Source organism: Balaenoptera acutorostrata, chromosome 12, assembly GCF_949987535.1.
Source record: "Balaenoptera acutorostrata chromosome 12, mBalAcu1.1, whole genome shotgun sequence".
Lineage (NCBI taxonomy): Eukaryota > Metazoa > Chordata > Mammalia > Artiodactyla > Balaenopteridae > Balaenoptera > Balaenoptera acutorostrata.
In genome coordinates, this window is record NC_080075.1 from 10,465,289 (window position 1) to 10,490,907 (window position 25,619).

At 51.7% G+C, this 25,619-nt stretch overlaps 1 protein-coding gene across 5 annotated transcripts in view; it reads right to left on the bottom strand.

The window, feature by feature from the left end:
- Nucleotides 1-8,905: 8,905 nt before the first annotated feature.
- Nucleotides 8,906-25,619, bottom strand: part of KCNIP3 (potassium voltage-gated channel interacting protein 3) — an 87,871-nt gene continuing 71,157 nt past the window's right edge. For 2 of the 5 annotated variants that reach the window (XM_057558815.1, XM_057558814.1), the window contains exons 2-8: nucleotides 20,079-20,203; nucleotides 19,559-19,628; nucleotides 19,229-19,299; nucleotides 14,311-14,418; nucleotides 13,463-13,567; nucleotides 12,659-12,721; nucleotides 8,906-12,130 (exon numbers count right to left, since the gene is read on the bottom strand). In XM_057558815.1, the coding sequence (XP_057414798.1) occupies nucleotides 12,083-12,130; nucleotides 12,659-12,721; nucleotides 13,463-13,567; nucleotides 14,311-14,418; nucleotides 19,229-19,299; nucleotides 19,559-19,628; nucleotides 20,079-20,203 (590 nt within the window). In that variant the 3' untranslated portion in view covers nucleotides 8,906-12,082. Of the gene's footprint in view, nucleotides 12,131-12,658; nucleotides 12,722-13,462; nucleotides 13,603-14,310; nucleotides 14,419-19,228; nucleotides 19,300-19,558; nucleotides 19,629-20,078; nucleotides 20,204-25,619 lie in introns of those variants that run through there. The other 3 variants (XM_007197358.3, XM_057558813.1, XR_009009998.1) reach the window with 3 other exon arrangements.

Genomic DNA, 25,619 nt, shown 5'->3' on the forward strand with positions numbered 1-25,619 from the left:
CTATTGCTGTATTTTTCATTAAACTTCACTACCAACATATGTCCTGTGAGGGCAAATCTCTGCCCCTTCCATGGTGGAGAAGGTCCAGTGTGATCAACCTGCCCCTAGAGGGCCGGCTGGTGCCAGGGGGAATGGTACCATAACGGGGACCCACACTGGCTTCTTCTGTTGGCAGATGAGGCACTTAGCGGTGGCATTAGCCAGGTTAGCCTTGGTAAGGGGAAGTCCATGTTGCTGAGACCACGCATGGGCTCCATTCCTGCCATCCTGGCCACTTAGTTCATGGGCCCATTGACCAAGCACTAGGGTGGGTAGGAGGATCCGTAGAGTACATCATTTTGTCCACCTGATTACTATGTTTCTCCTCTGCAGTGGATGCCTTTTGGTGGGCGTTCACATGGACATCACTGTCTTCACAGTAAGTACCCATTCAGAGAGGTCCATCCACATACTTCTCCAGACTTTCTTGTTACTGATTGTGATGATTAACTTTATGTGTCAACTTGGCTTGGCCATGGTGCCCAGAAATCTGGTCAAATGTTATTCTGGATGTTTCTGTGAGGGTGTTTTTTGGATGAAATTGACATTTAAATTTATTTATTTATTTATCTATCTATTTATTTATCTATTTATTTGTTTATTTATATATTTATTTTTGGCTGTGTTGGGTCTTCGTTTCTGTGCTAGGGCTTTCTCTAGTTGTGGCGAGCGGGGGCCACTCTTCATCGCGGTGCGTGGGCCTCTCACTATCGCGGCCTCTCTTGTTGCAGAGCACAGGCTCCAGACTTGCAGGCTCAGCAATTGTGGCTCACGGGCCTAGTTGCTCCGCGGCATGTGGGATCTTCCCAGACCAGGGCTCGAACCCGTGTCCCCTGCATTGGCAGGCAGATTCTCAACTGCTGCGCCACCAGGGACGTCCCGAAATTGACATTTAAATCAGTGGGCTCTGAGCGAAGCACATTGCCCTCCATAATGTGGGTGGGCCGTGCCCAATCAGTTGAACGCCTTAATAGAACAAAGACTGACCTCCCCCAAGCAAAAAAGGAATTTTGCTGGCAGATGGCCTTTCAACTCAAGCTGCAACTCTTCCCAGAATCTCCAGCCTGCTAACCTACCCCATTAGAGTTTGGACACGCAAAGCCTTCACTATCACATAAGCCAGTTTCTTAAAATTATCTATCTATCTATCTATCTATCTATCTATCTATGTAAGTATGTTGGTTCTATTCTCTGGTGAACCCTGACTAATTCTCCAATCTTCCATTCCTGTTCCATCCAAGTCCTTGACCATGAAGCCAAACCATTAGCAACTGATCATGAATCAATGACCAGTAGATTCAAACTTCTGCTAATCTACTGCTCCAGAAAATCAAATAGGCTGCCCAAGTTCTATCCACAGGGAGGATTTTTCTTTACCATTGACCTTCAGGGTCATCCTTGAATGAAATGGTCATGCTGCAGCTTATAACTTTTGGGAGGTATCAGCATCATATCATGCAGACCCATCTTTAAATTGTGCTTAGTCTTTTCATCCTCAGTAAACTGATCCTAAAGAATATCCCAGGAAGCCTCAGTCATGGGTTGAGGCAGAGGAGGCAGCGTGACTGGAGTTGGTTCAAAGGAACCTGAGCCACCTTCTCCTATAACTTAATTGTACCTCTCACACCTGCTGGAGCTCAGCCTCTTCTCTACTGCTTCCACTGATGACAGATTGCTGCCGTACGTCCAACCTTCTGGGTAGGGGGTCCGACAACACCTAGGTTGCTCCGGAAAGCTCAGGCCTCATGGCCACTTGATAGCCCATGGCTAGGTGTTCAGTCTCTACCAAAGCCCAAGAGCAAGCCAGAGCTGTTTCTCGAAAGGAGAGTAGTTTTCTCAGAAGAGGGTATGGACAGGCTCCACAGTCCTAGTGTCTGACATGGTGACTTCCCACCCTGATTTGCCATAAACGCTGCAGCTATCAGATGACCCCTTCCCCAGCCACTGTCTGATTGCAAGTGCACAAGAGACCTTGAACCAGAATCACTATGGGATGTAATGATAATCCACGACAGCTCTGCAGCGATAACAGACCACATCAGCCCCCTCGCCGGTTCCCTGCATCCACTCGGCCTCCTCCAATCTGGTGTCCAGTTTCACTCAGAGGGGGATTTTCAAAACACTCATGTGACAGTACCCTTATCAGTGGCTTCCTGCTGTTCTCAGGACCAGGCCGAAGTCTTCAGGGGACCTTGCCACCTGCCTGCGTCTCCGTCCTGCTGCCCTCCACATTTCACCCGCTTTTGCGCCCACGATCCGGGCTCTGGCCTCATCAACCCAGCCCCTGATTCTGGGCAGGGCTGTCTCCCCACCTTTCCAACCCTTTACCTAACTCACTCCTACTCATCTGTCAATGAAAAAGCGATCAGTTGATCTAAGAAAGAAATGGAAAATTTTATTTGAGCCAAATTGAGGATTATAACCCAGGAACAACAACTCCGAACAAAATGCATTTCCATTCTTTATACCCTCCTTCCACTGAAAACACGCCTCGCATTTTCCTTGCATATTGAAATGTTTCCCTGATAATTTTAGTAGCTTTATTACATATGTTATAATTCTCAACCTTAAAACCTTAACCTCTAGAGAAAACCAAGAAGTAATTGTGAACTGTTTGTCATATCAGGATTTCCTGACTGGCACTTATGAATGTATTTTATAACCTCTAGAAACATATACCTTCTCATAGAATTTCTTTCTTCAATGTAATACAAGAATTGGTGGGCTTTGGATTATTTCTGGAGCCAGACCTCTGGTCCTGTAAAGACTAGACTTGTAAAACAAGGATAGTTGTTTTTAATTCCTCAAAGAATTGGGTGGCCTCCTCAATGATAGCAAAAGACTGACATAGCCATTCACCTGTGCTGGAATGTTTTACTTTCCCTCATTTAGCTTAAGGGAAAAGCCTCCTCTCCCTCAAAAAAAATTCCTATTAGGCTCTAAACTTCAGCTATGGTCAGTTTATTCAGACCTGTGGCCTCTCATTTTGGTAATCCATTTACAAACACTTTTGTGGAGCCTCCCTGGGTTTAAGAAGTTCTTTAAACTAACTGGCCCCTGGTTCGGCCTTTGATCTGAAGAGATTTGCCTACAGCCTCAGGTGGTTGCATTTCTAAACGTAATGATTTAATAGGGTCTTCTGAGTGGAAAGGCAATTCAGACAGAAGATTGAGTACTCCAATAAAGGAAGATAGAGGGGAGCAGTAGAGTTTTAGGTACCTTTTATATCATTAATCTTTGATTAGCCTGTATAAGTCTTTCAATGAGGCTATTTTGGAATTTTGAGGCCTTTCGGGGCTTCTGCATGCCAATTTTAAAAGGTACAATAATTTAAGATGAGAGCTCCCTAAAATTTCAGCAATTTAGATGTTTCTCCCCTTCAAAGGATCCAAGGAGCTAGCCCTACAAATATTTTTCCTTGCTAACCTAATTTTAGAAAAGTGAAAAACACTTACCACTGTTGTTTCCAGTAGACCCTGCAGGCGCAGATCCAGAAGGCTGCCGGCTTTAACTGTGCACTCAAAATTGTTTTGGAGTGCCCAAAGAACCCCATCTTGGCCATTTTAGGGACCGATTTCCTTTAGTTCCCAATTAAGTACTTGCAAGTATATATAAATCCAGCTGGTATTCCCATAGGTGGCTGTTTGCATGAAAGCTGTCTGGCCTTTGAGGCACAATTTCCCAGTATTAATTTTGCGGCCTAATTCAGATATGAGTTACGATCTGAACAACTTTCTGAGGACAGTGTGGTGGATTGCATGTGTGCTGAGGAGTTACCCTTGGGTCAGTTGGACACTTTTACATGGCCTGGTTTCTCCCTGGTGCTGCCAGAGCTGCTCCAGGTCTTTGCTCAAACCTGCCAACCCCACCTTTAGCCGGAGTTAATGTCAACCTTTAAGTTAAAGGGTCCAGAGATAAGAAAGGAAGCTACAAACAAACAAACCCCAGATGGAACCAGCTGGGACCAAGATGGTGATGAATCTGACCTCCAACACACCCCGAGTCTCATTACATGTTGATTTCACTACTTTAGCATATTAAATGACACACCTGGACCAAAAAAGGCTAAAAAGGGGGTGGAAAAATCACTGCCCCTTCCCCAGTAGACTAATGGATATGCCTCCCCATCATTAGCCTCATTCCTCCTCCTTTTGCTTTATTTTTTAAAATTAAACCCCTCTCACCAGGTGGTCGAGAAGTTGATCTATGAACTTAGCTCCTGCTTCTCCAGTCTTTGGCCACTGAATGCAGCTTGTGCTGTGTCCATCTCAGCTTCGGTTTCGTTATTTGCCTACTTGAACCCTAAGGGAAAAAGAACCCTCACCTGCAGAGGCAGAGAGCCTCGGCCAGGCTAGGGCCCGAACAGGGTCCATACGACTTAATTCAGTAACAGTGTGACAGCCTAAAACCGTCAGGGGTGCTCGGAGTGCTAGGTTACCAGCCTCTGTCTCGCCGCCCGGACGAGCAGTATTTACTTAAGGTTTGACTGGGTCTCCCTTATTCTTCAGAGCTGAATAATTCAGCCTCTCATTTCAGTAGCAAAAGTTTTGTTCAGACCATATATCAACTCCTTTTTTTTTTCCGATTTAAGCCAATTTTAACAAAAAGCCACCTATGTTTCCCTGGGCCTCTTACCCAAACCCCCTAGGTCCTGCCTAAGAAATGCACGGGTGCCCCTTAAGACTCCAAGTCTTAAGCGAAGCAGCTCAAAATTTTCAGGATCATCACTCAAACAATGAGAGCCGGATATCAGGAGAACTCCCCGGAACACCTGAGGAGTACCGAGAAGCCGGTGGGGCTCAATGGGCCATGCTGGTTCTGGTTCCGGGTAAACTCCAGGTGCCCTCTGGCAGGTGTCTCTGATATCCTGCCGGCTACGTCATGCATGTCAATGAAAAAATTAGTCGATCTAAGAAAGAAATGAAAAATTTTATTCGAGCCAAATGGAGGATTATAACCTGGGAACAGCATCTCAGAAAGCTCTGAGAACTGTTCCACTCATTAGAAGTCAAGCCATAGTTATATCAGTTTTTTGAGACAGAGGGCTGGACATTAAATGACACATTATTGACAGTTTACACAGTCCAGACCTAAGCGTCATCGTGGCCCCTTACAAGATTGAGAAGGAATGTTATCTTTTAAGGAACTGTCTTGTTGGTGCTAGGAGAATGCTGCTCAGGCCGGCTGAGGCGCCCTACACTGCCAGCCAGCAGAGTTGTTTCAAAGAGATTTTGACCCTGGTGACGTTGAGAGCTGGCCCTTGACCCTGCCGGCTCAGGGCCTGAGACACCCACACCCCCGCCTCCCCCCCTGCCCACCCCCCCAGGCTGTCGCCGTGACCTCCTTCCCTATGACCTTCAGTGCAGCAGCCTTACTGATCAATCCCCTCCCCCTGTGCCACCTGTCTTGGGTGCCCGTCTTGGCGGGGGGGCTCCAGGGGGGAATGCTTGCAAGATGTCCACAGCCAGGCAGGTGAGGTAGCGCTGGGCGTGCTGGCCCCTGGCCCCCCTTCCTTCAGGGCCCACTGGAGTCTACAAAGCGCGTTCACCACCTACAGCCTGACGTTAGTGGCCGCAGCAGTCGAGAATTTTCCAGCTGAAACTGCCAGTCAACCCAGGTTTAACTGGCTTCGGGGGGAGGGTGAATCCTATTAGTGACTCTTATGACTGAAGAGTCTAGAGACTGGAGAGTGGGGGGTTGCTTAAGGTGCAGTTTGATTTTGAGCTCAAGGGCTGACCCCCTCCCCCTAAGCCCCCAGTCTTGTTTTCTTTCTCTGCACCCCTCAATCAGGCCATCTTCTGCACTGGCTTCATTCCCATGGCTCCTCATAGTGGCAAAATGGCAGCAACAGCTCCAGGACTCACCCCTCAGCTTCAGATAGTGAGGGAGCAGTGTCTTTCCCCGGCATTCCCAGCACAGGTCTCCCTGGGCCTCATCAGCTGCAATCAGGTTGGCTGCCCGCCCCCCAACCAGCCACTGTGACTGGGGAGTAGGGGGGTGGGTAATGCACCAGTTGACCTGGGCCTGGTCTTGGAGGTCGGGTGGACCCCAGGGCTGCACGGATAGAGTGGAAGAGGGATCCTCCGGCGCTGCCAGGAGAAGAGGGAGGACGCTGCGGAGGCAGAAGACTGATGTCCAATCAGCTGACCTTCCTCATGGCCCCCATGGCGCCCACATCGGTGGGAGAGAAGCTCCCAAAGGCCTTTTCTTGCCAGGGGAATGGAGGAGGCCATGCCAGGCAGGGGGATGGGCAGACATAGATCCTGCAACCACAGGGGTTCAATAACGTGCAAAGCCAGCCAAGAGAGCTGAACAGAGGGAGCCCTGTGCCCGGGTCGCGGTGTAAGAGCAAAGACAGGTAGGGCTGGGGCAGGAGAGTTAGAGGGAAGGTGGGCTTTCCTGCTAGAGGAACAGATGGAACAAAAAAGCACACCGCAGTTGGCAGGGAGCCCGGTTCTAAGGCTGGCGGCCCTTGGCAGTCGGGGCAGCTGTCGGGGGCGATCTGTGGGTCGGATGGTTCCCCGGCTAGTGCCACCACCCAAGAAAGGGCCATGATCACGTGCCTGCTCAGGAGGCCCTGAATCCTTTCCAGGGCCACACCGGGCCTTCCTGCCAGGCCCACTCCCATTACACGCTCCTCCAGGACCTCGCGGCTCTGGCCAGTGGCTAAGTGGTTTCTTCCAGTTGCCCTCATCTTGGCTGGCTCTGGTTCCGGCCCACAGACACTGCCCCCTGTGCAGATTGGGCCCTGACTCTACCCCACTCTCTTCTTCAGTCTCTGAACCCCACAGAGCTCACCCTGCAGGCAGCTAGAGTCTGCACATTCTCTGTTCAGGCAAAGTCCATGCGATTATAGCTGATCACGTGAAACCGGAGCTGGCCGGCCTCTGGTGCTCCCCTAACCCGAAGGGCCAGGGCCCCTGTGAATTGGCGAGAGGGCTAGGAGGGGGCCCAGGACCCACTTTGGGTTGGCAACTGTGTCCATGGCCTTGGGGGCTTGTCTGGGATGGAGAAGGTTGATGGGGGCAGTGAAAAGAACAAGGGACCACGTTAGGATGACAAAACCTGGCTCAGGGAGGGCCCGTACGAGGTCTCAGAGCCCTCCTGACTCAGCGACACAGCTCCTGTCTGGACTGTGTCCACGTCCATGAGGGAAGGCGGGACAGACAAGGGAAAAAAGGCTTCCGAGCACTGTAAACAGACATCCCGAATACTGTACTAACGAGGGCTCCTCAACTCCTGGCCCTGAGCCTGTTTCCTCTTGCTTTGTTCACAATTCTAGGAGACGGCCCAGTGCCCTGCAGTCCTCCCCGGCCAGCTCGGTCCCCCAGCCCGTAGCTTCCCTCGTGGGCCAAATCACTGCCTTGGAGTTTTTTTTCTTTCTTCTTTTGGCTGCGCCTCGTGGCTTGTGGGATCTTAGTTCCCCGACCAGGGATTGAACCCAGGGCCCTGGCAGTGAAAGCGTGGAGTCCTAACCACTGGACCGCCAGGGAATTCCCTGCCTTGGACTTTTGGCCTTCGGTGTCCCCACCGACTTGAATATCCTGAAGGCAGAGCCCATGTCTCATCTACCGTGGTCTCCTCACGTCTCAGCCCATGCCCGGTGTGTGGATGGTGTTTACTAAGTGTGGATTGACGCCTCCCTTCATGCGGACCTGGGAACTCAGAACGAGGAAGGAGCAAGGAAGAGGGTCATTGGGGCGTCACTGCCTGGTGGGTGGGAAGAGGTAGGAAACGTACCCAGACAGACACGTAACACACGCCTCCTTCCCATGGGGTCTCGGACAGCCCAGACGTTTCCCTGCAGTGCCCAGAGCACTGTCTCCTGTCTGGCCTTCTAGACCCTACAGGAGCCTGGCAAGTGGGTAGGTGGGGTTTTTAAGCTTCTTTTCAGGATTTTCAAAAGCCTTGGGACTTCCCTGGAGGTCCAGTGGTTAAGACTTTGTGCTTCCACTGCAGGAGGCATGGGTTTGATCCATAGTTAGGGAACTAAGATCCCCACATGCTGTGTGGTCAAAAAAAAGAGAGAGAGAGAGGGAAAAAGAAAAAAAAAAAAAAAAAAGCCTAACAGGTAAGGCTAGGCTGGCTAATCCAAACATGCACTTTATGTGCTTTGGGCTGGCATGAAATCAGCCCCGTGTGGTAACAGTTATGCCGTCTAATGAGAGTTATATGTGTCCTAGTTAATAAAACAGGGCTGACAGTGTGTCCTCACTCCCAGGACCCAGCTCAGTGGACTCTGTGTGTGCCTGTGGAATTGTTACTTGATACAATTTTCTGAGGGAAAACCAAGTGGAGAATGAGGCTGGAATATGAAAATGCCTTTGAGGTCTTGAAAGAAATGACAAGTAGCTTCCCTTCCAAGTCGGTTTCAGGGTACGGTGTTGGGGGGGCGAGCCTGAGGGCAAGAAATTGGTGACAAGGCTGGTGTGTGGTACCGTCGCCCCCTGGTGGTCAATGGGAAGCAAAGCACTTGGGCCCAGAGGTTTTGCCTCCAGAGAACCTGAGGTGGAGGAAGAGGACCCATGGATCTTCTAAATCGTAGACTGGCCATTGCTCTGGAAAGCTGTGCTGCAGAGCAGAGTGGGGAAGTGTATGGTTGCCTTACTCAGTGTCTTTGGTCCTCGTTTTTCTCCTCCCATACCGTAAAGTTTGTGAGAATGAAGGCGTCAAGCCAGGCCCATGGGATGCTCAGCTCTTGCTCCTGGCCCTGGGCAGGTCAGCGCGGCCACGCAGTGAGGGGTGGTGGGAGGGTGGGGTGTGTGGATAGCCTTAGCCAGCTGGCCCCCAAATGGGCCTTGGGGTTACCAGGGCAACTGGGAACCATCACAGATTCATTTGCAGCACCTGGAAACTCCTTCTGAGAGGTCTGTCCTTTCTCTGGTGGCTTATTGATATGAATCACCCTTCTATAGAGAGGGGAAAATATGCATGAAAACTTCAGTGGGATAAGAAGGAAGGATGCTCATGTTTATTAAGAAGCTAGTAAATAATCATAATCAATCATCAGAACAATCCTATTAGAGATTGTTCTTCTGCTCATTTTACAGATAAGGCAACTGAGGCTCAGCCAGGTAAAGACATGCTGAAGATGAAATAGAAAGCTCCATCATGAAATGGGCAGTGCAGTGCTGACACCTGGCCTGTAGCCACCTGCCTGGGTCCAAGTCCTGGCTCCACTCTTTAATGGCTGAGGGGCCCCAACATCTTTCAGCCCAGCTTTCCCGGCTGTGCCCAACAGGCTGTGACCACGACAAACGTTCTCAGCACAGTGGCCAGCCCATGCAAACGCAGGACATCCCATCCCAGGCAGCAAGGTCAGGGCTCCCTTGCCTGGATTGTGCCAAGGCCCTGGGGCTCCAGTAGACTGGAGCCTTCGGTGTGTTTGGTGGTGGAAGGGGGCTCCCGCCATCTATCCTCCCGGTTACTGATGACACACCCATCAGCCAAACGGTGGAGGTGACGTCACATGGCCTGGGGGCTGGCCCTTGAAGCACTAGCAGACCCCCCAGAACCTCCGTCTCCCCATCCCTGAGTTGGGGAACCCCTTCCTCTCCTCCCCTCAGCTTCTCACTTCTTGCCCCTCCTCTAGCATAACCCTCACTGACCCAGGAAAGGAAGATGTCTTCAGGCAAATTCTGCTTCTGCCCTGTGACCTGCACCCTCCAGCCAAGGGGACACGCAGAAATGACCTCCTGGAACTGGCAGAGAGAAATGACTTGGGAACGAAATACAAATGGCATCTCAAGGAGTTACCCTACCTCGCGGCTCTGTGTACAGGCTGCAGGGCTGGAGCTTCTCATAAAGGCTTCCCAACCGCGGGCATCTCTTCTCGGCTCCGCCTTCACTGACGGCACAGTGGGAACTTGAAATTGAGTGTGGAAATCGGCAAACGCTACAATTCGGGGAATGTTAAACATTTACCAGCGTGGCACTGGGCAGAAGCCATGGCTCATAGCAGGGATGGGAGGGGCTGGACCAAATTTCAGAGTCGGGATAAAGCCAACAAGAGTCCCTCTCCTTTGTCAAGTTTATTTTATTAAAATATACAGGACTGAATATTGGTGGGCGCTGAGAACAGGAACCACCCTCCTAGGCTGCGTCCAAGGGAGACACTTCTGCCATGCAGACATGCGGCCGGTTCGCATCCCAGAGTGGGAGCCAGACCCCTCCGGGTTGGACGTGCAGCCAGTCTGGCCCAAGGCCGGGGCGGGCAGGGCATGGTGGTGACCCTCTCCTTTGGCCTTGGCCCCTGAGAAGCAAAGCCACACCAGCTGGGAGGGCTGGGCTGAGGGGGTGGGCATGGGGATGGGGGAGAATATCCCTGAGCCGGGGAAAGCTGATGCCCTCCTGGAGGAGGGGAGAGGGAGCCCCCAGTCAGACTGGAGATGGGTGTCAGTGCAACTCCAAGGGGGAGGACCACATGTGTGTAGGTGCCAAGGGGTCCCTGCGGCCGAGCCAGGCCGATCTCCACGGCCTCCGCCACCCTGCCCTTCCTCTGAGGGCCCTGCTCACCCTAGGGCCAGGCCTGAGCAGAGATGGGGCGGCAGCCGATGGAATGTATGCTTTGGGAATGTTCCTGGGATGCTCCGTGCTGCCTGGGACTGGGTTTCTTGCCAGGGCGGCCTGGGCAGGCGGGAGCAGCCTCTCTCTCTCTCCTGGAAGTTTCTGTTGACCTGCCACCCGGCCTCTGGCCCCTTGGCCCTCATTGTTGGCGCTGGCTTCAGGCTGACGCCAGCCTCCATCCTCAGAGCAGAACCCAGCCAAGCAGAATCCCCAGGGTTTGTGCTTTTGAACGTTGGTGAGCTGGGCTGGGCGGGGGGTGGGCTTCAAGCCCCCCCACTGCTCTGAGGCACAGAACGGACTCTCCACAGAACCCTGGGGCCACCCATGGGGGCCGGTGGCACCCAGCCCTCAGCCCAGCAGGAGGGCCTGGGCTCCCCTCGTGGGCTGCGGCCTGAGCTGCTGGGGGCGTTTGTGCTTCTTGTATGGGGTTGGGGTGAGTCTGTGTGGAGGGACGGCTACAAGGCTCCAGGACCCTAACCAGGAAGAAGGGGTTCATCCAGGCTGTTGGGCTCAGGGAGACGGGGGCCAACAGCAAAGAGGGAGGGAGAAGTCCCTTCCCAGGCCTGCTCTGCCCACCCGGGCTCCCTGGGGGTCAGGCCTTGAGCCATGTGACCTCTCCTCAGGACCCACGATGACCTGGGTGCCTGAGGGGTGTGGGCAGACCCCCTGCTGCGTCCCCACTGAGCCAGCCTGGGGGAGGGGAGGTGGAGTTGGCAGACAGTTCCCCTCAGATTCCCCACCAAGAGACCCCATCCCCAGCTAGAAAGCCCCCTTCCTGGGGTGGAGGAGAACAGAGCCCACTGGTCCCTCACCACCGGGGCTCCCACCAGCTCAGTGGGCTGGCAGGCGTCCTGGGACCCAGGGAAACGTTTCCAGGAAGCAGCTGCCTCTGTCTAATTACCACCTCTTTCCTAGTCTGAACTCCCTTGACCCCCAGCTGCCCCTCCGGGGTCCTGGGGTCAGGGCCATCCTGGAAGTGTAGTCAGTGGGCAGGGCGTGGCTTGGGGAACGAGAAGGCCAGAGCAGCCTCCGGAGCCTGGCCCCTGCGTGGTGGGAAAGAAGGGTGGCAGAAAGGAGGGGCGAGTGGGCTCCCACGGGAGCAGCCTTTGCTCTGGAGACTGGACCCTCCTTGGCAGGGGAGGCAACACCCAGCGGCCAGTGGCCTGAAGACACCGCTCTTTCAGCTGCCCACCCGGAGGCCTGGGAGGGGGCTGGTGGGAGCTGTGTGGCTCTCGTCACCTGGACCCAGGTCCCAGCCAGACTCCGCCCCTCCCTAACCTTTGTCCCCCCGCACCTGCGAGCCCAGAGGAAGGATGTGCATGTGTGTGCGTGTGTGTGTGTGTGTGTGTTTGCAGCAAACTATTCACTTTGTGCAAATACATTAGAAACAAGCTTCTCCTGGAGGCTGCTCCTGGCGGCATCTTTGGGGCAGAGGTGGTAACAGCCACTCAGGGACACCCCTCCCCCCCCACGCGTCCTAGATGACGTTCTCGAACAGCTGCATGGAGCTCATGATGCTCTCGTCCTGCACGGGGAGAGAGGACGAGAGGCCCGGTCAGCTCCGGGCTAGCAGGGCCCAAATCCAACGTCACCGTGAGCAGATTCTCATCAGGGGCCCGGAACCCTCCAGGGGCTCTGCCTGTCTCACTGGGCGAAGGGGGAGTTGTCAGGCACAGCCTGTCTCCAGCCCCATGGCCTGATGGTCAGGCTGTCTGGGAGCTGTTAACTCACTGATGGACCAAGCCGCCCCACCCCCGGCTGAGCACTCAGATGGAGCCCGGGGGCCACCGAGGGGCCGCCCGGGGGGTGAGGCCGATGGCCGAGGCCAGTGGAGGCCCAGCGTCCTGCCCACTGAAGGCGCTCTGCAGAGGAGGGTCAGCAGCAATGCCGGGGGCTCCAGGCTCCTTCCCACAGTGTGACCCTGTCCTGAGGGCCCCATGTCTCTCCCCTCTGAGGGGAGCCACCGAGGGCAGGGCTGAGGGACGTGTGCCCAGCTGGGCTATGGGCTGGCAGGGGCGGGATATGGGGGTCCCCAAGCCCTGACACCGCCTACCTTCTGACAGGTCTCCAGGAACTCATCAATGGTCACCACCCCGTCCTGATTCCGGTCCATTTTCTGCAACTCAAGCCGCGCCCTCAGTGAGTCTGTGTCCCACCGGGGCCGGCCCCTGCCCCAGGGCTGAGGACGTGCCGGGGGTGGGGGGGTGGGCTCCTTCCACCCCAACCCGTCCCCTCTGTCCCCGCCCCAGGATCCAGGCCACGTAAAGTGCCCTCTCCAGCCACCTCCACCACGCAGCCGACCTCTCTGGTGTCTCCCCACTCTGTCCCCAACCCCAGACACTGTCCGGCAGCTCTCCTGGGCTCACGCTCCCCAGAAGGCACCCCCATGCTCGTCGGACCCCCTCACCTTGCTGACAGGCAGCCGGGGCAGCTGAAGTCAGGATGGAGGCATGTCTAAAGGGCCCCCAGCAAGCGGGAGGCGGAGCCCTAGCTCCGTCAGTCCCCATGGATACAAAGCAGTCACCCCAACCCCCTCCTCCTGCAGACAGGTCCCTGGCGGAGCGGGGGGGCAGCTCTTGGAAGGCACAAGAACACTGCTGGGGGGTGTTGGCTACCTTGGAATCTGTGAGCCCCTGCCTGCTCTGAGACGCAGTTTGGCAGATCAGTGAGCGGGGATGGCTTTAATTCGCTCCTTGGGATCCGGACAACCAGCCCGATGGGGGATGCAAGCTGAACCTCCTCGTGGGAGCGGGGAGGCTCACAGAGGGGAGTGGCAGGCCCAGGACTGCCCTAAGAGCCGAAGCCCCTTCCTCTTCCGGCCGCCCTTCCCCGCGCAGCCCGGGGCTGGAGCGCTCACCTGGAAGAACCTCTCCACGTGCTCCAGGGGCGCGTCCTCCCGCAGGATGGGGAAGGTGTGGCGGCCCATCATGTCATAGATGGACTTCATGATGGCCAGCATCTCCTGCGGGGGGGCCGGAGGGGCTGGCCTGAGCCTGGCTGTAAGGAGGTGGGGTGAGGGTTCGAGGGTCTGAGGGGAGGGGCTGCATCCAAGGGTGGGGGGCACCTCAGGGGCGGTGGTGGGTGAGTGCCCGGGGCTGTGGGAGCTGGAGAGAGGCGAGCTCACCCTCACCCAGTCCGCCCAGCGCAAGCTTCTAACTCTTCAAGAGCAGTTGGAGCTAGATTTTTAATGCAATCTCCAGAATTTGAAACTGTAGCAACTATTTCAGAGACAGAAAAATGTTTGGGCCAGACGAAACCAGACTGTGGGCCTGTGTGGTGAGGGATCCCCCCCCCCCGCCCCCGTTTGCACCCTGCCTTAAGGGACCAAACTGCTCCCCCTCAATTGGTGGGAGCCAACGCCAGCTCCCCACCCCTGCTCCCAGCTTCTCCACTTGTGTCTCCCTCAGGACCTCTCCGTAAGAAAGGATGATCCAGGACACCTGTTGAACAGGATCGAGACACGTGGTGAGGGGCACCAAAGCTCCACGTCCCCTGCACCCAGGTATCCAGGCCTGAGAGCCCGGGAGAGGAGGAGAGTTCCTGGCCGCTGTCCCCTCCAAGGCCAGGCTGTGAGCTGTGTCTATGGCCAGGGAGGGGGGAGAGGAAGCCAGGGCAGCAGGAGAGAGGAGGAGAGAGGCTGGGGATATAGAGCAGTGGGGTGGGGGGCAGACAGGTCACTCCCAGCCTCCCCAGCCACCCCCGTACCTCTTTGGTGATGTAGCCGTCCTTGTTAATGTCGTAAAGGTTAAAGGCCCACTTGAGTTTCTCATGGACCGTTCCTCGCAGGAGGATGGACAGACCGACCACAAAGTCCTGTGGAGGAAGGGGAGGGGGAGGAGTGACAATCCAGGGCTCAGATTCTATTTCCGGTTCGCGGTGTGGCTTCCGCTGAAATTCATGCCTATATAGGTGAGGCGCCTCCAGCACAGAGAGGGCAGATTGTGTCCATCAGGTCAATACAGTGTGAGTGTGTGTGTGTGCGTGTGTGTGAGTGTGCATGCGTGTGGCGGGGATGGCATAGTGGCTGGAACTGATCATTTCAAATAAAGACATTCAAACGTATGGTGTCTTAGACCCATTTAATGCATTGCCACTGACAGAGAAGGCCTCGGGGTGCTCCTTTAATGAAGGGGGTGCTCTATTTTCACTTTACCAAGTGTCTGCGTGTCCAGGTGCTTGAAAACTTACAGCTTAAAAATTAAACTAACAGTGCTCAGTTCTGGGGTCATGCCATACCTGTGTGCAGTCACAGGTGTGACAGATAGTTTATTACTAATGTGAATGAACGTTCGAATGGCTTCCGTGTGAAAACTTCAACTGTTTTGTTATAACAGTTGGTAGAAAGCAAGTCTTTCCTGCCCCTTCTGGAAGGTTTGCAGGTTGAGCCCTCCCTGCCCCATGGGGTCCTCTCAGGCTGCTCCGAAAGAAGGGGAGCAGAGAAGGGCAGTCTATGGGGGAGAATGGAGGACAAGCGGACTGTGGAGGGACAGGGCTTTGCACCAAGGGGCTTGGTCCCACTCAAATTTTATTTTTTATTTTTTTGGCCATGCCACATGGCTTGTGGGATCTTAGTTCCCCGACCAGGGATCGAACCCAGGCCCCAGCAGTGAAAGTGCTGAGCCCTAACCACTGGACCGCCAGGGAATTCCCCCCACTCAAATTTTATATTTTCTGGATTAGAGGAAGCCTGTATCATGAGAAATGAAGACTAAGGGAAACAGAGAAAAGCAGTTTGGAAGAAACAAAAAATTATTCCAGGAGAAAAAAATACTTAACATAAACTATTAGATTCAGAGATTAGATATCTGGCATCCCTACAATAAGAATAGGGTGCTATAAAGAAGGAATACTTGGGAACAAGAGAGAGCTCTTGGGAATTAAAAATGAGAAAGCAAAATGACAGACTCAGAAGAAGCTGGAAAAGCACATGGACTCTTCCATAAAGCAGTGTGAAAAGGCAGAGCTGGAAAATAGGAGAGAAAAGCGGATAATGAGAGGTCCACTCCAGAGGGACCGAAACTTGACCAGCTGGAGTTCCAGGAAGAGCCGGAGGAAATGGAGGGAAGCGTGTCCAAGAGGCAATGAAGGGGAAGGCTGTGAGTGTTCAGGTCCTGCCGAGGACCTAACGATGCGGGGAAACAGCCCACAGTGTGGCCTGCAGGCATACATCACGAGACACTTCGGAAAACGGGTGCAAGGACAGGATCCTACAAGCTTCCAGAAAGAAAAACAAAACCAAACAGAAACAACGACAACAGTAACAAGATCAGGTCCTGTACACAGGGTCAGGAATCAGCAGGACGGCTTCCGCCGTAGCTCTGGTCCCACACAACAGATCAAGCAAGAGTGAGAACGGAACGAAGTCACTTCCGGGTGTCCAGGGGCTCAGAAATTACCTCCCACATACTGTTTTGTAGGAAACTCCTGGACGACGTGCTTTTGAAAAGAGAGAGTAAAGCAAGGAAGAAGAAGATGAAGGATTCCAGAACCAGGAGACCCAACCCAGGAGAGAGGGGAAGAGGTCCCCAGAGGGCACCCAGCACCAGGATGATGGAGCTGGTCAAAGGCTAGGGAGATGCCCAGTCAGATGACTGGAGAAGGACGGAGTTGAATTACTGATGAGGTCACACACACCAGGCAAATGACAAATCGGGACCACAGTTAACTGAAGGCAAAATGAAAATGTGTGCAGGAAAGGGGAACGTAATCACCGTTCACTGCAAGGCTCAGCTGGGGAACAAATTCACATCATGAGTAAACCAAGAGTGCTAATCCAATCTGAATCCCGTCGTTCTGGAAAGCCAGGGGATGGGAAAGGTGTGTGTGCAGAAGACCCAACTCCTCACCCGTGCAGAGAGTCAACGGGCAGCATCTAAAGCTGGGCAGTCGGGAAGGAGCAATAACAGGATGCTATTAGGCGACAAGGAGACAAAGAGTGACAATCGGCTAAAACAAGGGAGGTGGTTCCTTCCTCGGGTGTATCTGGGGGGTGGTCACTGCTGTTTTTCCAAAGCACATCCTGTAAGTCTACTGGAGTCTGAAAGTCCTGTGTGTGTATAAGTGAAGAAAATAAAGATATACGAAGGGAGACACAGTGTGATATTTCTTAGGTGCCTGAGTTTGAGGAATGCTAACCACTGAAGCTGAGCTCGTGTACGGTTTACAGAAGGAGTGAGAGTCAGAGCATCCCGGAAGCCACATCACGCCCTCTTCCCTGGGGTCTGACGGGCTTTCCCAGTGGGAAGCAAAGGCTCGGACTCCTAAGCTGGGCACCAGGGAATGAGCGGGTCCCACACAGGACCCACTCTTCCCGTGTGGGCATGGGGGGACCCCGGCACCACTGTCCTCCCAGCTAGTCTCCTCAGATGCTGTGTAGAAGCCCTCGTGGTCAGCCACGCTCAGGACTGTCCCTACTCGGTGTCCCTTAGCGGGTGTGTAGCATAATAGTGACGGTGCTAGGAGAGAGGTGGGTCGGAATGTCCCCTGCGAGACCACTGGCCCATCCCCAGTCACACACAGATGACCCCAAGCCTAGCCAGCCCACGTCCAGATGCTTGCTGGTTCTAATTTCCAGCTGCACACAGCACAGCTTCACGTGGGACTGTCGCTCGTTGGAGCTCCTTGGTCTCAATGCCGAGGTGTATGAAGCCTGTCATATCCACAGCCCCTGCTCTGTGCTGTGCCTGAGGGGCTCCTCAGCGACACCGGCTGGGACACCCCAGAGAGCAGAGCAGGAGCTCAGTGTGGGGCGGGGGTGATTAGGTCACGGGGCTGCAGGCCTTTCCAAGGGTACTGACCACAGCCGTCATTTGGCCAGTGGCACAGGGAGCGAGTTACTGCAGGGGCAGGTAACGGACAGGGCAGTCACCAGTGCTGAGGTTTGCTTGTTCTGCCATCTACTTAACTCTTTCAGGTGAGGGCAGGGAAGTTACAATATTTCACCATATCAGTAAACTCTAATTAATATGTATGTGTCTTATCTCAAGAATATACACAAAGGATTGGGATCATTGTAAATATGGATAAGCTGACCTGACTTTCTGTTCTAAGAGCACGTTGGGAGGTTTGGTCTGAGGTAGCGAGGAGGGCTGAGTGTCTCCCCCCAGCCCCTCCGGATCTTTCCTGACCACAGGGATCCCCACCCATCGTGCACCCAGGATTAGGCCCTGCCCGTTGGAAGGTCCCTGGGAGACACACGCCCTCCTCCCTTCCTGAAAAAGGCCTCCTAGAGCAGAGCATTGATATCAAGATGCCGAAAGTAAACAAACAAGAAGGTCCCCAAGGTAAACAAACCTCCCCATAAGAAATCAGAGGAATTAATTTCAAGACGGAGAAGCATGACCTTCTGAGAAGGTGCCTAGCAGAAGGGGGTCAGCCCCAGCGCCCCCCGCTCAGCCACTGACAGCACCTCCCCAACAAAGACCCACCATCGACCACCTTAAAGGGACCATGGTGAGAGGCGACCACAGGAGGGTGATGGAGACCTTCCTGACACCCGCCACTATGCGGGGGCCCTGCTAAGCTGTCTGGTCATCTGATTCCTGAACAAGAGAAACCATCATCAAAGTCCTGGTTGGGTCTGTCACACAACTGCTTCTCACACTTCATTCCCAGAAGCCTCAGGTACCTCTTAAAGGATACACAAAAAACTGGCCACAGGGGTGGGACCAGGGAAGGAAAATGAATTTTCCCTGTTTACTCCTTTATACGGATTGGATTTTTACCATGTGCAGGCAGAACTGAAAACAAAAAAGCTGAAAACACTACAAGTTCACAAATACACTAAGAGTGTGGCCCGGGGAAGGTGAGGCCCCTGTGGTCACAGAGCTGGCCGTGGCCTTGGGCTGCCCCACCCCGGCCGAGGGTCAGTGAGCGGACCAGCTGGAGCGATGAGGGAAGCTGAGTAGCATCTCGAGTTATTATTACCCCAGCTGGTGCAGGGGCTTTCTCTCTCACTTTCCTGTCAGCCGCCCTTGGCCTTGGAAGCCGAGCTGCGGGGTTATCGATCAAGCCTGGCTCTCAACTAGGTTTTCCTCTCCGAAGAGGTTTCAGCTTTTCTCCTGCAGCTATTTTTAGGGGCCTGGGCTCCGCAGCTGGGGCCTCAGTGGAGCCCACGTGCTGCCGCACAGAACCCAGGCAGGGCCCTCCTGGGGGCAGGCGGCTGGTGGGGGGAGGCCAGGCAGGCTCGCTCACAGTGCTGCTGGGACGACCCCTGGGCCTGCTCGGGTGGGGAGGCTCTGCCTGTTTTCGGGCAAGGGGGTAAGTTCCAGGGCGGGGTGCCCAGATCCCCTTAGCACAGACCTCTAGTTAAACCTCACCCCCTTTCAAATGCAAATTCACGTTGGGTCACTACCGCCTCAGTGTGCCTTAATAGCTCCCTTGGCTTGGCGGGGCTGGAGTGGAAGGAAAGGCTGAGAATAGGGTGGCCAGACAGCAAAATCAAATTTCACTGACTTCACAGTCAGGCCCAGGGCCAGCCAAGCAGAGTCCACTCGTTCCCTGGGTGACACACTGGACCGTTTACATCAGGGTCAAGTCTGAGCCTCCGGTGGCCCCAAGGGGGTGGCGTCGTGGCCGGGAGATGCAGGACCAGGGGACGTGGGAGGGGTCGACAGGGACCTACCTCAAAGCGGATGGCCCCGTTCCCGTCTGCATCGAAGGCGTTGAAGAGGAAGTGCGCGTAGGTGGTGGAATCTGGGGAGACCAAGAGCAAGGCTGGGAGTGTCGGGGCCGCCTGAGCCCCTACCCCAAGCACCCGCAGCATATTCCTGCTGAGTCCTGGGCTGGAGTCCCCCCACTGCCTGCCGGATGGAGGCAGCACCGGGCAAGGGATGCTGGGGAGGGTGTGTGTGGGTGAGGGTCCCCTCCCCATAAAAGGGATGCCCACCCTCTGCAGGGCTGCCACAGCGAAGCGGGAACTTTGGAGGAACAGGGGGCCTGGGCTCAGACTCACCTCCTTGAGGGAAGAACTGCGAGTAAATGAGTTTGAACGTGTCTTCATCCACCAGGCCCGTGGGGCACTCCTGCAGCAGGAAGGCACCCCTCTCAGTAATCCCAGCCACCCCCGTCCCACACCCTGACTCCACAGGGCCTGGGCTCTCTCCTCCCTCTGGGGGACACCTGCTGCCTGAGGCACCGCTGGGCTCCACCAGCCCAGGGCTGGGGAAAGCCTGGTGGGGTGGGCACGGCGAGAGGGGGTGGTGAGTCCCCTCATGCCAGGTCGGTCCCTCTACAGGTTCCTCCCCTGCACCAGCATCGAGACACACGGAAGGGGGTGTGGTGCCTTCAGAACACTGACTCTAGGACCTGGCCCACCCCCCAGACAGCTCTCCCACAAAACATGAGCCCCATAAAGGCCCTGGGATATTCACTGTGCCATGGGAAGTGTCCAGAAGGTCTGCCTGCATCCTGCAGCCAGGGACAGGAAAACCGGGGGGATCAGGGCCTCTCCTGGGGAGATGGGGGGCACTCACATTCTTGAAGCCCCTGTAGAGGGACTGTAGCTCCTTCTTGGTGAACTTGGTCTGTGCCTGCAGCTGGTCCAGCCCCTCCGGCTGGTGGCGCACCGTGGACAGCTCCAGCTCACTGTCGCTGCTGTCTGGAGGGGGACACAGACCCAGGAGGGTGGAACATGCGGCCCCGCCCCCATCTTGCTCCAGTGTGGGCACTGTAAGGGGCGGAAGTAAGGGGTGGAGGGACTCTCCTCGAGCGACTACCATGTACAGTGACCCAGGCTGTGCACTGCACAAATGTACAGGCTATAGAGGAACAGCACACTCAGGAGTTGTGCCTCCTGGTCTCTCTGCTGCCCTGCTCCTCACATAGAGTGGGCCCTGCCCGCTGGCCTCACCTTGAGCGTGCCACCCTCTCAGCCACACGGTGGGATGGGGATGAGAGTTGGGAGCAGGTCTTGTCCTGGAGAGACACTGAACAAGGGGACGTGGGAGGGGAAACAACAGAAGACAAGCACAGGGGACCTCGACCTTCAAGATCCAATTCCTGGACCACCTCCTCCACGCACCTCTCCCCGCCCCGATTTCCCCCAGGAATTGGGAGGCCACTCCTCTTGGCTCATCCAGCCTAACATGCTGCTGTCCAGCTGCATTTGGTCTGGGGCTTTTATTCACATTTGAGTAGGAGGTCAGACTTCAGGGGTCTGTAGGGCAGGGACCAGATCTTTTCTTTAATAACCACGCATCAAAATATTAACTAACCATGGCTACCTTTTGCAGGGGAGGTAGATTTCAGGTGATCTTTAATTTTTTACTTATGGGTTTTTGTGGGTTTTTTTACATTTTCCTAATTTATTTTAGTACGGCACATATCAAGTTTAAAATATAAAACAAAGCTATAAACAAAATGGCATTGAATACCTACCCCTTGCTGAGTAGCAGGCTCACATATTATAGAACTTCCCACTGAAATGGGCAGTGCCATCCCCACTGCTCTGTCACCATCCAGTCTCCCCTCTTCCCCAAGGAACTGTGAGCCCATGGTTACCTGCACAGCTGTTTGCTTGCTCCCACTGCAGGGTGAGCCCGGCAACACGGCCTCAGCAATCAAGGCTCTGTGATGGTAGGAGCTTGGGGGAATTTTCTTCTGTGAAGTAGGAAGTAACTTGAGGGTAAGGATGGTGGGGGGGAGGAGGTACTGGAAATTTAGAGAGAAGGAAGGAAGGAAATAGCTCTCTTGCAGAATGGGTGCATGGATGGACCAAGGCAACAGAGCCTGACTGCTGGGTAATTTGCAGAGAGCTCTTGAGAGGCAGTGCTCATGGTAGAGGCCCAGGCACGGAGCTGGCACGGAGCTGGGCCAGCACAGGGCTCAGCCGGATCAGGCTAGGTGTGTGAGGCTCTGCAGGCCCGGGGTGGGTCATCAGAGAGGCTGCCTCACAGGGTTCACCCTGCAGCGTGTTAGACTTTGACCACAGTGACATTAAATTGGAATCTAAAACAATAAGATATATTTAAAATCCCAAATATTTGGAAATTTAAAAACACACTTTTTTTCCTTTTTTTTTTTGGCTGCACTGCGTGGCTTGCAGGATCTTAATTCCACGACTGGGGATTGAACCCAGGCCCCAGGCAGTGAGAGCGCAGAGTCCTAACCACTGGACTGCCAGGGAATTCCCTAAACAACACACTTCTAATTAACTCCTAGGTTAGAGAAGAAAAATCACAAAGAGAATTTTGAAATATTTTGAATTAAATGATAAGGAAAACAACATACCATAATTTTCTGGATGCAGGTAAATCAGTGTTTAGAAGGAAATTTTTAGCTTTACATTCCTTTATTAGAAAAGAAGATAGGTGTAAAGCCAGCGATATAAGCTTCTAGAATCTAAAAATAAGAGCAAATTAAACTCAAAGTTATAAGAAAGGACATAACGAAAATAAGAGTAGAAATTAATGAAAAAGAAAACAGGCAAACATAGAGAAAAAGCAATAAAGTCATTTACAAACTCAATAGGCAAGTCATAGACTGGAAAATATATCTGCAGTACGCATATCTGACAAAGACTCATTTCCAGAATATAGAAAGCACTCCTGCAAATCAACAGAAATAAAACTAATAACTCAATTTTTTAAATAGGCAAAAGACTAGACCATTTCACAAAAGAAGAGATACAAATGGTCAATAAGCAGAGGAAAAGATGCTTGACAGCATTCATCGTCAAAGAAATGCAGATATTCCAATGCAACATACCCAAGGATCTATCATTTCAAAAACACTGACAACACCAAATGTTGGTGAAGATGTGGAGCAACTGGAACTCTCATATAATATATCGTCGGTGGAAGTGTAAAACGGTGTAACCATCTTGGAGAACTGCTTGGCAGATTCTTATAAAGTCAAACATACATCAACCTTATAACCTATTTACCTAGGACAGATGAAGACATACGTCCACAAACAGACCTGTACAAGGATATTAATAGTAGCTTTATTCATAACAGTCCCAAACTGGAAACTACTCAATCAACAGAAGAATGGAACTGTGGCACATTCACATAACAGAATAGTATATTCCATTTAAGAAAGGATGAACTACTGATATATACAACAACATGGATGCGTCTCAAAAATTATGCTCAGAAAAAAAGCAGAGGTAAAAGAGTTCATACTTTATGATTCCACTTATATGAAATTATAGGACAAGTAACAGTAATGCATGGCATTAGAAAGCAGTACAGCAGGTGGTGGTTAAAAGGGTGTATACAGTTGTCAAAATTTACTCAACTGAACATTTAACATCTGTGCATTGTATTGTATGTAAGTTATACCTCAATTTAAAAAACATAACGCTTAGACTTTTGCCTTTGGTCATGATGGGGTAGTGAGTGTTAGACTTACCTTCCCACCACAATCAACTTGAAAACTGGAAGAAATATGTGAGGCAAGTATTAGCAGGCTTTGGACTACAGCACAGGACGACAATCTTTGGGAGGAGGGAAACATATGAAGCGAGCTCCACATTCACCCTGGGTATGGGCTGGGGACACTTTCTGTGACATGGGGAAATGCTGATGAGGCAGAGATCAGAGTTTGGAGCTGCTGAGACAGATGGACTTGCAGAGCAGCATCCTGGAGAGGAGGGAACTGCACAGAGATGGGGCCCCAGAATTCTGTGTGGCGTTTCCCTTGGGGCTTTGGCCAAGAGCTGGGCTACACATGTTCTGAATGAGACTCCGTAAGGCCTAGCTGTGAGCAGCTGTTGGGGGGTAGTAGGACAGAGACCTGAAAAGACATATCAGAGTTCATGCAATGATGAAAAAAATTGGGAGTTCTGGTTCATCTAGAATGGAGATACTTCCCTATGAACTTCAGGCATTCAGCTGAAACCCCAGAAAGGCCATGCCTTGGGAGAAAGCACCATGCTCTAGAACTAAGAACAAAGTTAAAACAAACCTATTCTAACAAAGTCTAAAATAAAGTCTGTGCAGATGAAGGGATCTGCCAGGAATTTAAGTGGCTGTCAAACTAAAATTCAATGGCTTTTTATGAAGATAATATAGTCCAGATTCCCTATAATATACCACCCATAGTAGCCACCATATAATAAAAAATGAAAAGACACGAGAAGTAGGAAAATGTAACCCAATGATCAAGAGATAAAGCAGTCATCAGAATTAATAGGTTTTTAAATTATTAGAATTATTATTTAAGTTTAAAACAATTAGTACCAATATGTTGAAAGTATTAAGGGAAAGAAAAGTGAACAGATGGGAATCTTAGCAGAGAAGTAAAAACTATAAAAAAAAAAACAAAGAAAAGAACCAAATGGAACTTCTAAACCTGAAAAAAAACTCAATATCTAAAAAAAAAATTCACTTGATGAACTTAAGTTTAGACACTACAGAAAAATAGGTCAGTGACCATAAAGACAGGTCAATAGGAATTATCCAAATTGAAAACAAAGAGAAAAAAATACTAATAAAACCATGCATAGAGTCTTAATGACAATATCAAGCAGCCTAATATGTATGTAATTAAAATACCAGAAATAGAGGAAAGAGAAAGTGGGACATAAAAAATATTTGAGTAAATAATGGCCAAAATTTCCCCAAATTTGTTGAAAAATATCAATACACAGATTTGAAAAATTCAGTGAACCCAAAAAGGATAAATAAAGAGAAAACCACACATAGGAACATCATGATCAAACTGATGGAAACCAAAGATAAGGAGGCAATCTTAAAAGTAGCCACTGGAGAAGGGGAGGTCCTACAGGAGAACAGCAATAAGAAAGATAGCTAACTTCTCATGTGAAATGATGGAGATCAAAAGACAATGGAACAACACCTGTAATTCTTTAAAGAAAAAAATCTATTAACCTACAATTCTATATTCAGTGATCTTTAAAAAAAGAAGGGTGAAATAAAGGCATTTTCAGATAAGTGAAGGCTAGAGAATTTGTTGCCAGCAGAATTGAACTACAAGAAATGCTAAAGGAAGAACTTCAGGATGAAGGGAAATGACATCAAATGGAAATCAAGTTCTGCAGGAAAATAACTGGCAGCTAACAGAAATATTTTGAACTGGATGCATATGAAAAGATATATCAGAATTTGTGGGGTGCAGCTAAAACAGTATTTAGAGGTAAATTTAAAGCCATAAATGCCTATTTTAGAAGAGAGAAAAGATTTTAAATAAATAATATAAGCTTCCACCTAAAGAAACTAGAAATAGAAGAGTAAAATAAACCCAAAGCAAGCAGAAGAAAGGAAGCAGGAAAAGCAAAAATCAATGAAATTGGACTTCCCTGGTGGTGCAGTGGTTAAGAATCCGCCTGCCGAGGCAGGGGACACGGGTTCGAGCCCTGGTCCGGGAAGATCCCACATGCCGCAGAACAACTAAGCCCGTGTGCCACAACTACTGAGCCTGAGCTCTAGAGCCCACAAGCCACAACTACTGAGCCCGTGTGCCACAACTGCTGAAGCCCATGCGCCTAGAGCCCGTGCTCCGCAACAAGGGAAGCCACTGCTCGCCGCAACTAGAGAAAGCCCGCGCGCAGCAACGAAGACCCAACGCAACCAAAAATAAATAGATAAATAAATTTAAAGAAAAAAAATGTAACTATCCAAAAAAAAAAAGAATAAGTTCTGGGGATCTGATGTACAGCATGGGGACTACAGTTAGCAAAACTGTATTGTATACTTGAAAGTTGCTAGGGGAGCAGATCTTAAATGCTCTCACCACAATAACAACAAAAATGGTAATTATGTGAGGTGATGGATGTATCAACTAACTTTATTGGGGTGATCATTTCATAAATGTACACAATGCTACGTGTTAATTATATCTCAATACAGCTGGAAAAACAAACAAATAAACAAAAAGAAAATTATGTGCCCATTTCACTTTTGAACATAGATGCAAAATCTTAAACCAAATGTCAGGTCAGGTAACTGAATCCAACTGTATTTTTTTTTTAAAGTACACCAGGATCAAGAAGGTTTTATTTGTAAGAGTATAAGGAGAGAAAATCATATGAAAATCCTAATACAGAAAAG